Consider the following 12373-nt stretch of genomic DNA (forward strand, 5'->3'; position numbering starts at 1 on the left):
GGGAATGGAGAACGCTTTTCATCTTAGAACATTTTTATGCTTCCAGTTGAGCAGCTCACACCTGGTTTCCCACAAGGTTTGTAACACATCGTGTGGGGGCGGCTGGTCCTCAGTATCTCTCCTACAAAAAGGAACCCTCCCCTCCCCCCAAAAGAAAAGCAATACGGAAGAAAAAGCTTCTGAAGGATGTTATCCGTACTTTTCAAACTACATCTAAGTACATTCAATTACTTCAACAAAATAATTTGGAAACAACAGAACCGCTTGGCAAATGTCTACATTGTAAGACAAGGAAGAAACAGAGGGGAGAAAATCTTCTAACTTAAAACCAAAGGCCACATTAAATCAAGATAAATGACCCAAGGTTGGCACAATATTTTATGACGCTGCACACACGAGTGGTGGCAAAAAAACAGTCTGATGGAGTTCTGCAGGTTTGTATTGGCGAGTTTACATGCTGCAAACTGCTGTCACAACAGGAAATGCTTGTACAGCTCGAATCCATACCGCAAAGTGCCAGGGCCCACATGTGACAAAAGACGAGGAGAATCAGAGGTTACCTTACGAGCCACTTCTCGCTTTAATCTCTACATTGCACACCACTTCGCTTTTGTGAATAGAGTTGAAAAACTCCTGGGAAAGACTGGCTGCTGTGCAAGATTTTCTAGGCAAGTGTCCTCCGAAGGACAGAGAATGCCCAGTGAGCGTAGCTCCCTCAGGATGAGCGACGGCGTGCCGCAGAACACAAACCCAAGCCAACACACATCAGACAGACAGCGGACATTTTCAACACGAAGGACTACGGTCGTTAGCAGACTGCCAACTTAATCACAAAGCATGAAATCTGCAATTCCACCTCCAGTTGTCCCAACCGCCAATGTCAACGTGAAGATTTGTTCACTCACCCCACTCTAAGTGGACTTCTTTGTGCTTTGGTCTACCCAAAACCCTCGGTGGTCGACACTGACCTGGTGCAATGCTTAGTGTGCGAGCAGGGAGACTTTCAGAGCACTGCAGGAGAAACACCGGAGAGAACCATCTCTTAGTTACTGTGAATTCACCAGACCTCTACATCCCAGGCAGATCCTACCCTGTAACTGAACATGCTGCCCAAAGGGGATCACATGGTGAATGTGCACACTTGATTTCTGTGCAGAAGGGTCTTCTCTCGTGTGCGTGTCAGGTGTGAACATACACTGCATGTGGCACTGGTAAAAATGCTTATTTATGAAGTCAGATTCGTAGCCACGGGTTGTGTATTCTAAGCACACAACTGCTTTCCTTTAAGCCAAAATTAGAGAGATCTGTCGTGAGGACAGAAGAGAACACAAAACAACAGCTGGATGACATTTTTAAATGGTGCTATAAACGGTGAAACCATCCACATACGGGGGCAGAAGAGCAAATAAATTCAGAATTAATCAACTGAGTCTGACATTAACCGGCAGGTTCTTTTAATGCTAAAATAAGCGGGCCTCCTTTTAGGAGCTGATTGTGCAAGGCTGGGGATGTGGAAGTCGACTGTCTGCAAGAGGAGAAAACAAGGTGCAACTCTGCAGCTTGGCCAGACTGCTCCCTTCTCCCCGAGAAGAAGTGCTGCAGGGGAGAGGTATCCTAGACATCCAAGCAGCACCACGTCTGTGCCACGCCTCACACAGGAGGTGCCTGCTGACCCTCTGGGGCTTGGATGTGGGGACAGCCCACCCAGGGAAGCACTACAGAGAGCTCTGGTGCTGGACGGTGGTCTAACTGGACCTTCTTTTCACAGTCTGTCTATGTGGGTAGCCTATACATCACGGCACTGCTATCCTTGCGGGAGGAAGAAAAACACAGGACACCAGTGGAGGTGTGCTGACTGCTGACTGCAAAGCCAGGCACCCTAACGGCAAGTCTTCTTGTGAAACATAAACCCAGCACAGAGCTATAAGCTACCGTCTCTCACTATTAATGGTTTCAAACCATGATGTGAAACATCCCTACGATGAAAATGGCTTTTTACCATCTTGCCTTTCATTCATTTCTGAATGCGTGTTACAGCCAGTTAGTATCTGATTTCTAGAGCACTCCCCGTGTATTTCTGAGGTTATTTTAAGCCTATGAGAACCCTGTGTGGTCGAAACCAAGGCTCCTGACATGTTAGCCGATCTCAGGTCAAGTAAAGAGTGGAGAGCAAGGGATATGCTGCTGTCTACAGGTGTGTAAGTTGGGCACTGCACAACTGCAATGGTGTCACTCAGCTCAGTCGTCATAGATTTGTGTGGTTTTTCCAGCAGATGGCAGTAAAGCACCTTGGGGAAGGCGCATCTCCTGTTCTCACAAAACTGCTAGGTTTGGTAACAGCAGAGCTGTGCAGGAGGTCACGTCTTTTTGACCCTGAATTCTATGCTTTTCTAGCACTGCAATAACTCAGGTTCTTCTTATTTAGCGAGACGAATTCCGGACAACACTCAATTTTCAACCGTCACCTGGGATCATGCCAAAGTCTTCCCAGAAATAACTAAGTGACAAACGCGCCTTGACAATTCCACAGTTTAGCTGAGAATCACCCGGGCCTATCTTTCATGTCCTCCAAAAACGCAACGGGAAAAAACTCTTGTTTTCATTTCCTGATGTGACCCTGTGGCAGGCTGTGCTGTGATGATGCATTCTAAGAGAGTAATTGCCTTGTGATGTTACAGAGTGGTTGTCTGAACCCGACCCAAGAGGTTTTACTTTCACGCCACGGCAAAACCGACCTGACTGTGTCCACCGGTGCTGATACAGCATGCTCGGAGTTTGTACAAAGTGCCTGGTTTCAAGTGGGTGAAAGTGTATTCTGTAGCCGATCCGCTGTATGCCACCTCCCACTGGCTCGCTGTAAAACAAGACTCGTGTGTGAGTTTGTGCTTCTTGCAAACTCGGAACAGTAGCAGCCATTCCTGAGGGGAACAAGCTCTAAGTGGTTTCCATGAAAACCAGCATCTCCTATTTTTTTTTTTTTCTTTTCTTAAATAGCCAAGGGCCCTCTCTCCCTTCCCTTCCCAAAGTTAAATATTTAAAATGACACGGAGTCATTTTTCATACTTAGTACTGCAGGCTAGAGTACTTAATACCACCATTATTATATTTGCTGACTATGAGGTTCGGATGCTGGAAACCACAGAAACCCGTCGTTGGCATGGGGGGTGGGGGGGGCGGAAACGGAGACAGAGCACGGGGTCAAGCGAGCTGTGGGATGGTTGTGGCGAGAGAAGGCCTTGGGGGCCAGCTGGGTAGGGGAAGGCTGCCCAGCCAGGAGGCTCCTGGTCAGTCTGGGACATGCTCAAGAGTCCCTCCTGCTCTCACGTGCTGGAGGGCACAGGGGGTGAAATCTCCCCGTCATGCACAGAGTCCTTCGGGGAAAAAGCCTGCTGTCTTCACAGAGCTCACGTAAGAGACAAAAATGGCGGGGAGGGTGACGAATTAAAGATGAAGCACTCAGGTGACCTAGTTATCTGGCCACTTCTCGGGACTAAAGAAAGTAAGCAGGGCCACTGCAGCAGTCTGACTGCCCGGTAAGGCTGACGCCACCAGGGACAAATCATCGGGGGCCGCTTCCCCCGGCCGCCTGCCTCGCAAATCTGGGCTGCTGCAGGCTTCCCTCCTCTGTGTTGCTCTCCTTACAGAGCCACACGTCTGGGGGACTATTTCACCAAGGCCTTCTCTCCATGAAGTTGTTTCCAGGAAAATATTTTTCCCCATTACCCAAGACACTTTACTAAAGTAAGTTTCCCTCGGCCACTTATTAGGACAGATTTACAATGAAGTCACAGGCACCAGGGCTGTGGGGGCTGTGGGTGGATACTAAAAAGCGTTATTAGGACATCGCTGGCTAGAAACCTGGGAAGAGGCACATGGGAACAGGGATGACTGACAAGATTCAATTAATCACCCACTTTATGTGCTGGCAAAGCTGTTAACTTTCAGTAGAGAACGGCATCTAGTTTGATTTGATATCATCAGTGGTCAAGAGAGTCACGAAAATGGAAAACATGCTTTCACAAGGAGCCACGGCAGACACCTGCCTTCTCTCTTCGGTAGCTTTTTTTAACGTAAAAAACTAAATCAAATTTTTAGCCCAGAAGAGGACTTTATGATGAGAACAGCTGTGCCCACCTCAAAGCATTCTTACGTTCTTAGTTCAAAATAGAAGTGGACCGGCTCTAAAACCCGAGCTCCAGGTGGTCACCACAAGCAGAGGGTAAAAGAGCAGCACACGCCTGCCCGGCTTGTTCGCAAAAGTCACTGTTATGGATGGTTACGGGGATTATCAGAATGGTGAGATACGTCATTTTAAAAGTTCTGACGGCTTGGGGCGCCTGGGTGGCTCAGTCGGTTAAGCATCCAACTTCGGCTCAGGTCACGATCTCATGGTTCATGGGTTTGAGCCCCACGTCGGGCTCTGTGCTGACAGCTCAGAGCCTGGAGCCTGTTTCAGATTCTGTGTTTCCCTCTCTCTCTGACCCTCCCCCGTTCATGCTCTCTCTCTGTCTCAAAAATAAATAAATGTTAAAAAAAAAATTAAAAAAAATAAAAGTTCTGACGGCTATATTTTTTTTCTATTAAAGCCTAATGAGTTTTATTAGAAAAAAAAGATCGAGTATTTTTAAAGGCACTTCTTAAGGAATCTGATCTTTAACACTGTACTACTTTAACCCACATAGTGCACAAGTGATGACAGTCTGACTCAGATGTCACAAAGATGGAAAGACATTTGCTAGACTTGTCAGGAAAGTGGGACTGTGACGCTGTCACTCTCTCCCGATAATACGATGTTTTGTTTGCCATCGCTGTACGTGGGAACTTGTCGATTACCAAAATCGTCTGCTCTCTCCACCTTATCCTTCCTGCTGATTGCTTCTGCCACTCCCTCTGCTCGTAAGAATTTTCAGCGAACGTGTGCCGAGACAGGGGATGAAAATTTAATTATTCAATTAATTAGGACCTCTGGCTTAAAGAAAGGACACGGAACATTTAAAAACATGATAAAAATGTACATTTCAAGCATACTCTGATCCTTGATGCTGTGTGTAAAAGAGAAAACTGTAAATATGTGATTACGGTCTATCTGTTGTAATGGCACTACCGGTAGAATTGATGGCTTCCCGCTATTACCATAAAGATGTTTTAGGACGTTAGAAAGTAGAGGTTGGTACTGGATTTGAGGAAAACAATTTCCTAAAACTTCACCTTCAGAATTTCCATCAGTAATCTCCAGCAAGTACTTGAGTATTTCTGAACCACCATTATCCTTGGGAGGATCTGGAGAGTAAGCAAATGCCTTATTAGTTATGAAAGGGCATAGATTTTTATTAACAAATATCATTAGAAGACAGAAAACATGTCACATTATACTCCTTAATTCTGAATTTAAGCAAAAGGTATAATAATTACTGTATTACTCTTGAAAAACAAAAGAAACAAACAAAACCACCAAGAAGCCCTGAGTGCTATCAGATTATTCGAATTTTTAGGTCTAGAAACGTCAGAGTTATTTAACAAAACATGAGCAAAACTCAAACTATGAATTAATTTTTCTAGGAATTAAGTTAATAAATCGACTTTGAGAATTCTGAAGCCTGCTCTTTAACATTCAATAATTTTTATATAAGATGAAATACGTAACTCTTTTATTATTTATTTTATTCTTTACCTCACTTAGATTACCAGTGACCGGATTCTTTTGAGATGGAGAGGGAAGGAAAGAGAAGTGCAAAATTTACTGATAAAATAAACAAAACATCAACACGTAATAAATATGTTCCATCACGGTTTGCCACTAAGCATACTGTATATCCCAAGGGAATCTGATACGCAACCGAATTTGTGAGTCGAGAACGCACCAGACAGGTGGTCTGAGGAAGGGGTGCTGGCTTATTACCAGAGCCCTGTGGACTGTGGGTATTTACTCCACTGCTAACTCCGTCGGCGAGTTTTCTTTTCTGAGCAGCAAAATACCTTGCATTGTAATTTTGTTAAGACTATGCAGAAGTTCCCTCTACCATCAGTTCTGCCATGTCTCTATTTTAGATACAGACTTAGGAACTTCATGGCCCTTCTTTCGCTTGGTATTTCCATGAACGTATACACATTTCAGTAAGAGATTTAAAACAATAATTACAAAGTTAAATATTACAGCATATAGCTAATGAAAGTAAACATTTACTTTCTAGGATTTTGTGAGGAAAAAGCTTCACGATCCGGCAAGAAAAGCACACCTAGATTTTTACAGTTTCTCTTAATCACATCCATCTTCCAAGGAAATAGATATCCTAATAATTCTGCCTCAAAATTATTAGGTAACTTGAAACAGTTTTATGTCTCAATGGTTGACCTCCAATAACAGTTTAATAACGTTTTGTGTTGGGGCGCTTGGGTGGCTCAGTCAGTTAAGTGTCTGGCTCCTGATCTCGGCTCAGGTCACGATCTCATGGTATATGATTTCCTGCCCCACATGGGGCTCTGTGCTGACAATGCGGAGCCTGCTTAGGATTCTCCCTCTCCTTCTCTCTCTCTCTGCTCCTCCCTCATTCTTGCTCTCTCTCAAAATAAATAAACTTAAAAAAAAATGCTCTGTAGGTTTTTTTTTTTTAAGACTTTATTTTTATATAATCTCTATATCTAACACAGGGTTTGAATTTACAACCCTGAGATCAAGAGTCACATGCTCTACCGACCAAGCCAGACAGGAGCCTCTTTAACAGTATTTTAAATTCCCTTTATATGACCTGGCTGCCAGGTAATATCTTATTTTAAGTCTCTTTTTTGGGGTGCGTGGGTGGCTTAGTCGCTTAAGCTTCCGACTTCGGCTCAGGTCATGATCTCACAGTTTCTGAGTTTGGGCCCCTCATCGGGCTCTGTGCTGACAGCTCAGAGCCTGGAGCCTGTTTCAGATTCTGTCTCCCTCTCGATCTCCGCCCCTCCCCCACTCGCACTCTGTCTCTCTCAAAAATAAATAAACATTAAAAAAAAATAAAAAAATAAAAAAATTAAATCCTTTTCTTTTTCCTTTTTCTGTCTTTCAGGAATCTAATACTATTATGACACATTAGTGATAATTATACACATCCCAGCAGTTTTACATATAATTGCAAATCTTTATAACATTCTAAAGGCATTCACTTCATTGAAATAATCCGAGCTGCAGAGGTGAGCCAGAATATCCTTCCACCAGATACCCTCAAACACCATTTAATGAACTTCAACAGGAAAAATTCCTGAAGTGGGGTGCACCCCTGGATGGCTCAGTTGGTTGAACATCTGACTTCGGCTCAGGTCATGATCTCATAGTTCTTGAGTTCGACCTCCATGTTGGGCTTTGGGACAGCCCGGAGCCTGCTTCAGATTCTCTTGCCTCCCTCTGACTCTGCCCCTCCCTCACTCATGGGTGCTCTCTCTCTTTCAAAAATAAATAAACATTTAAAAAAAGAAAAAAGAAAAATTCCTGAAGTTCAAAACTTCTGGTTACACACAAACAACAAAAACGAAAGTTTTCCTAGTTCTTAACTTGAACATTCTGTATGTCAAAATTTACTTAAGATGACATACCTAAAGTTTGAAATTTATTCTCAATATTAATTTTATAAATCCATTTTTCACATTAAATATCACTACCATTGTTAAGGGCAAGTTACTGAAGAATGAATACATATTCAGAGATTACTACATTCAAATCAGTAATGAAAGTATAGGAGGCAAAACAATACAGGAAAAATCGTAAAGTAAAATGCTCGTAAAATGGACAATTCCAGTGGAATTCTCTGAATGTTTCTCATACATATATTCCAAATCTGTAAAATCCCCACAAATAATACCTCTTATTTCTTATTCCGGTTTGTCACCACTGAAATCAGTTTTTAAAAATCTATCAAAAACAAGCAACAGCAATGGTAGCAAAACATACCCCATTTGACACTAAAGCCATGAGATGTAACTGGTCCTTTGATGAGGGGTCTTGTGGGGGGTCCGGGCCTGTCAGGACTCGTCGTACACACCAGCACTTCACTTGGACAACTCTTCCCTTCCACATTAGAAGCAGTCAGCTATAACACCACGGAAAAAAATATGAACATGCTTTAGATGTCATGTATTGAAGAAATGGCAACTTTTTACCAAGGCAAGATCAAGGCATCTGTAAATTCACACAGACAGACATTTCTCCTCTCTCTCAATCTCAAACAACTGATTTACAAGTTATTTCCTTTATGGGGTGCTTATTTTCTGTACAGTTAGCTATTGACAATTACAAGTAAAACACTAAGGTGGGTCGTAGCTAAAGACATTTTTTACCCTTTCAAGAAGACATAAAACCAGTATGTTACCACCTAGTTCTTATTGTTTTGTAGGAAGAAATTGGGGGAGGGGAAAGCAGGTAAAAATAACCTTACTTATTTTAGAGTAGGGCAATGCCACCTTGTGGAGAAATGCTAGCAGTATACCTACCTATGTTCTCATGGCACCAAATAGCAAGCGTTTGTTAAATATCAGAAACTGTCATTTTCCTCAAATAGTCACACACTTCACTTGGTGATCTAACAACTGTTTACTGAATGACTACTACATGCCAAGCTACATCATTTGGCCTCCAAATCAGAGAAGGAAGGGTGGAATCAAAAGATAAATTTCTCTCTCCAAACCGCACACAGTCCTATCAGAAAACCCAGTGCTGTGCATGGATCAATAAAGGGTGCCATGGCAAAGGATGCTATCTACTGCTTTTCCTCTCTCTCTATTTTCTAAATGTTTATTTTGGAGAGAGAGAGACAGAGCAGGAGGAGGGGCAGAGAGAGAGAGGAAGACACAGAATCCGGAGCAGGCTCCAGGCTCTGAGCTGTCAGCACAGAGCCTGACGTGGGACTTGAACTCATGAACCGCGAGATCATGACCTGAGCCTAAATCGGATGCACTACCAGCTGAGCCACTCAGGTATATCTCTGCTTTTTTTCCTCTCTTATCAGTTGCAAAGCTTTGTTTCTCGTTACAACACAAAGTCCTATGGTCATATTAACAGTGGTTGTTAACCATCAAAGCAAAGCCTAAGTAGGCAGGGAGTGGGTAATGGAAGACAAAAGGAAAGAAATGGGCAGAAGAGCAAAGGAAGAGGAAGAGTGAAAGAGAAATCTAATAAAAAGGAGAAACATCAAAAAGTGGGGGAGAGACAGGTGCACTGAGCATTCAGTTTGGGTGCTCCTGGGTGAGGGCATCTGGCCATGCTGTAATGTAATTTGTTACAGCACACGACAGTAGCTTTCTCTCTCAAAACTAGGGTTTAAAATTAAAGTATGGTGTGCATTTTGTGTCACTTTAAAAATGTAAAGTGCAGGGAACTTAAAAATTTTCTTAACGGACAGAGTCCGTTTGAAATGGTAAATGGGTAAAACATGCAACTGCTTCTTTTTTTAAGCAGTTCAGGTACCAAAATGATTGACTCACCCTGAATTTATACTGTGTGCTTCTTTTGAGATTTTTCACAGTACAGGTTAAATCCTCTCCAGTGTATTTTGGGTGGAAAAGGTTATCCTGCAAAAACAAAGCCAGAAAGAGACATCAGTATCATGAAATCTGGGCATTAAATACTTTTGTGTATGGGATGTTTCTATCGCCTCTTTCCATCACCACCGGCTGCCAGAGGTCTGTCTGGCGGCTACGGCAGAAAGGGGAGCCGGAGTCCACGGTGCTGTGTACCGTGCTCCAGCTTCAAGTAAAAAAAATAATCTTGTTTCATTGTAGGTTCTGCTGGGTCTGTAGAACTTTCTTGTGAGGCTAATAGCAACATGAATGAGAACAATGCTCTCTCTTTGAGAGGATGTAAATTTGCTTTGGAATGGATGCCACCATATGCTTTCCTTACAGAGGAAAGGTTCCTCAATAAGTATTTTCAATAAAGAATTAAGCCACCAAGTAGTACTATGTGACAAAGCAGTGTACATTTTAAAAATACGTATTTAACGTTATTATCAAAAAAGCCTCTTCTTTTGCGGTCTTCGCTGTCCAGCTGCAATGGGCTATGTGATACACAGAGGCTGAGGTTTCTGACCACACAGTGTCCTCTTCTGGCCAAGGAAGAAAGGACACCTGGGATGGGAAAGGCATGATCCTTTTAAGAGGATAAATATCCCACTAAAAGCTGAATGTACTGAATTCATCCAACTGTATTCTCAATCATCCGTCCATCCACTCAATCATTAAATATCACCGAGCACCTTCTACGCATCAGGCTTCCTTCCACGTTCTAGGGGTTCAGCACTGTCCAAGAGCAAAGCCTTGCCCACAAGAAACTTACATGCCAGGTAGACAAAGTGATTAAAAAATGAAACGGATCTAACTATGAAGCATTTTATGCGGTATTAAGTGCTGTGGCCCAAAATATCAAGTTGGGTCAAAAGACCGAGGGGCGGATCTAGTGAGGTGCTACTCTATAGCTGTGCAGGTTAACTAAAGCAGCCACGTGGGGTCTTTAAATTTAAACTAAATACAGTTGAAAATTCAGTTCCTTGGCCCCACAGCCATATTTCAAGAGCTCAATCATCATGTGTGACTAGGCACTACCTTTATTGGATAGCACAAACCACAGAACATTTCCATCACTGTGGAAAGTTCTACTGGATAGTACTGTTATACAAGGCGGCCAGGGGAGGGCTCTCCACAGAAGACGTGTGAGAGAAGAGATCCTCAAGGAAATGAGGGAAAAGAGTCAAAGGTAAGTGGAAGGGCCTTCTAGCTACAGGGCATAGAAACTGCAAAGGCCCTGAGGCTAGGGCTTGCTCTTGCGTTCAAACACACAAGGGCAGAAACAAGGACATTAAAGAAAAATCCTATAGCAAAGAACCTTATAGGCATTGTAAGGGCTCTGAGGTGAAGGCCCAGAGATAGGAAGGGTTCTAGACAGAACATCGACAGTATCTACTCTATTGAACAGATCACTCAGGCTTTGTGTGGAAAACAGACTATAGCATGAGAAGGAGGAGGGTAGGGAAAATACTTAGAGACCACTGCAATTATTCAGGGATGAGACAATGGTGGCTTGCGAAAGGATAGTAGCCTTAGATACTAAGAAATGGCCAGATTTCTGGTTGATTTTTGAAGCAAGATTGAAAAGGATTTGCCGACTGATTATACAGATAGGTTCAAGGACAACTCCGAATTTTCTGGCTTCCCCGAACAAAAGGACAGGAATGTCACTGAGACAGGGATGACTGTGGGAAGGACAGGTTGCTGCCGGTGATGGTAGTGGTAGGTATTGAGACTTTGGTTTTGAACCAAACGTAATTTGAACATAGTTTGATGGTGTCCTGTTATGTTAACGACAACGTGACTTACACAAAACACACGCAAGGGTACAAAATCTACAAAGCTTACGTTTTCATCCTCCTGGATTTCCAAGGTGTAGGTGACCACTTCCTCAGGTGAACAACCTTCTGGTTTATTCCACTGCAACGTGACCCATGTGACTCCAGCTCGAACAAGTCTTGGTGCAGAGGGCATCTGAGGGATGTTTCCTAACGTGTAACATACCACCTCTTGGCTATAACCACTACAGAGAGAGAAACCCGGTAAGACGCACATTTAGGAACATGTGAGGAGTCTTGGCATTTAAAAAAAAAATTTTTTTTTTAAGTTTATTTATTTTTGAGAGAAAGAGAGACAGAGGGCTAGCAGGGGAGGGGAAGAGAGAGAGGGAGACACAGAATCCGAAGCAGGCTGCAGGCTCTGAGCCGTCAGCACAGAGCCCAATGCGGGGCTCGAACTCAGGAGCTGTGAGATCACGACCTGAGCCAAAGTCGGACGCTCAACCGACTGAGCCACCCAGGTGCTCCAGGAATCTTGGCATTTTAAAAGAGGAAGGATGAGCCTACCTACTGCCCGACTTGCTTGGGTTGGAAAGGCTGGGGCATGACAGATTCAGCAAACAAAGGAAGGCAAGTATCCTTTATGTGATATCCCCTACCCCAACTCTCGGTCTGCCTGATTCCCCACTTCACTCTGCTACTAAAAAAGGCACACCACATCACAGGACAATATATTTAAGAATTGATTTCCCTGAAAGCACCCAGCAGAAAGCACAACACTGTGCAGTGTTACTAAGCTATGACCCACAGCTACCAAGGAACCTTCAAATCAGTGTGAGCACAGATAATTGTCTGCTGATGAAATACATGTTTTACAAATACAGACGGGGCTATTTTTTGAAAGTTTGTGGGTGCTTCCAATTCACTTACAAACTCTTGAAGCCTTTATCATTATGACTTTTTCAACTAGTAGACTCTAAAAATGCAACAGCTATCACGGGTGGGGAGAGAGGGCTGTAAAACCTTGTGATGTTCTTGAGGCTGGAAAAAAGCTTGGGGACCAATGA

The 12373-nt window shown here is 43.4% G+C and overlaps 1 protein-coding gene across 4 annotated transcripts in view; it reads right to left on the minus strand.

Annotated features, from left to right (window-relative positions):
• Positions 1-12373, minus strand: part of FNDC3B (fibronectin type III domain containing 3B) — a 363910-nt gene that overhangs the window by 51940 nt on the left and 299597 nt on the right. For all 4 annotated transcript variants that reach the window (XM_049629594.1, XM_049629593.1, XM_049629595.1 and 1 more), the window contains 6 exons: positions 11377-11551; positions 9451-9537; positions 7922-8060; positions 5209-5280; positions 2736-2854; positions 906-1011 (listed from right to left, as the gene is read on the minus strand). In XM_049629594.1, the coding sequence (XP_049485551.1) occupies positions 906-1011; positions 2736-2854; positions 5209-5280; positions 7922-8060; positions 9451-9537; positions 11377-11551 (698 nt within the window). The remainder of the gene's footprint in view (positions 1-905; positions 1012-2735; positions 2855-5208; positions 5281-7921; positions 8061-9450; positions 9538-11376; positions 11552-12373) is intronic.

This window comes from Panthera uncia, chromosome C2 (assembly GCF_023721935.1).
Source record: "Panthera uncia isolate 11264 chromosome C2, Puncia_PCG_1.0, whole genome shotgun sequence".
Taxonomy (NCBI): Eukaryota; Metazoa; Chordata; class Mammalia; order Carnivora; family Felidae; genus Panthera; species Panthera uncia.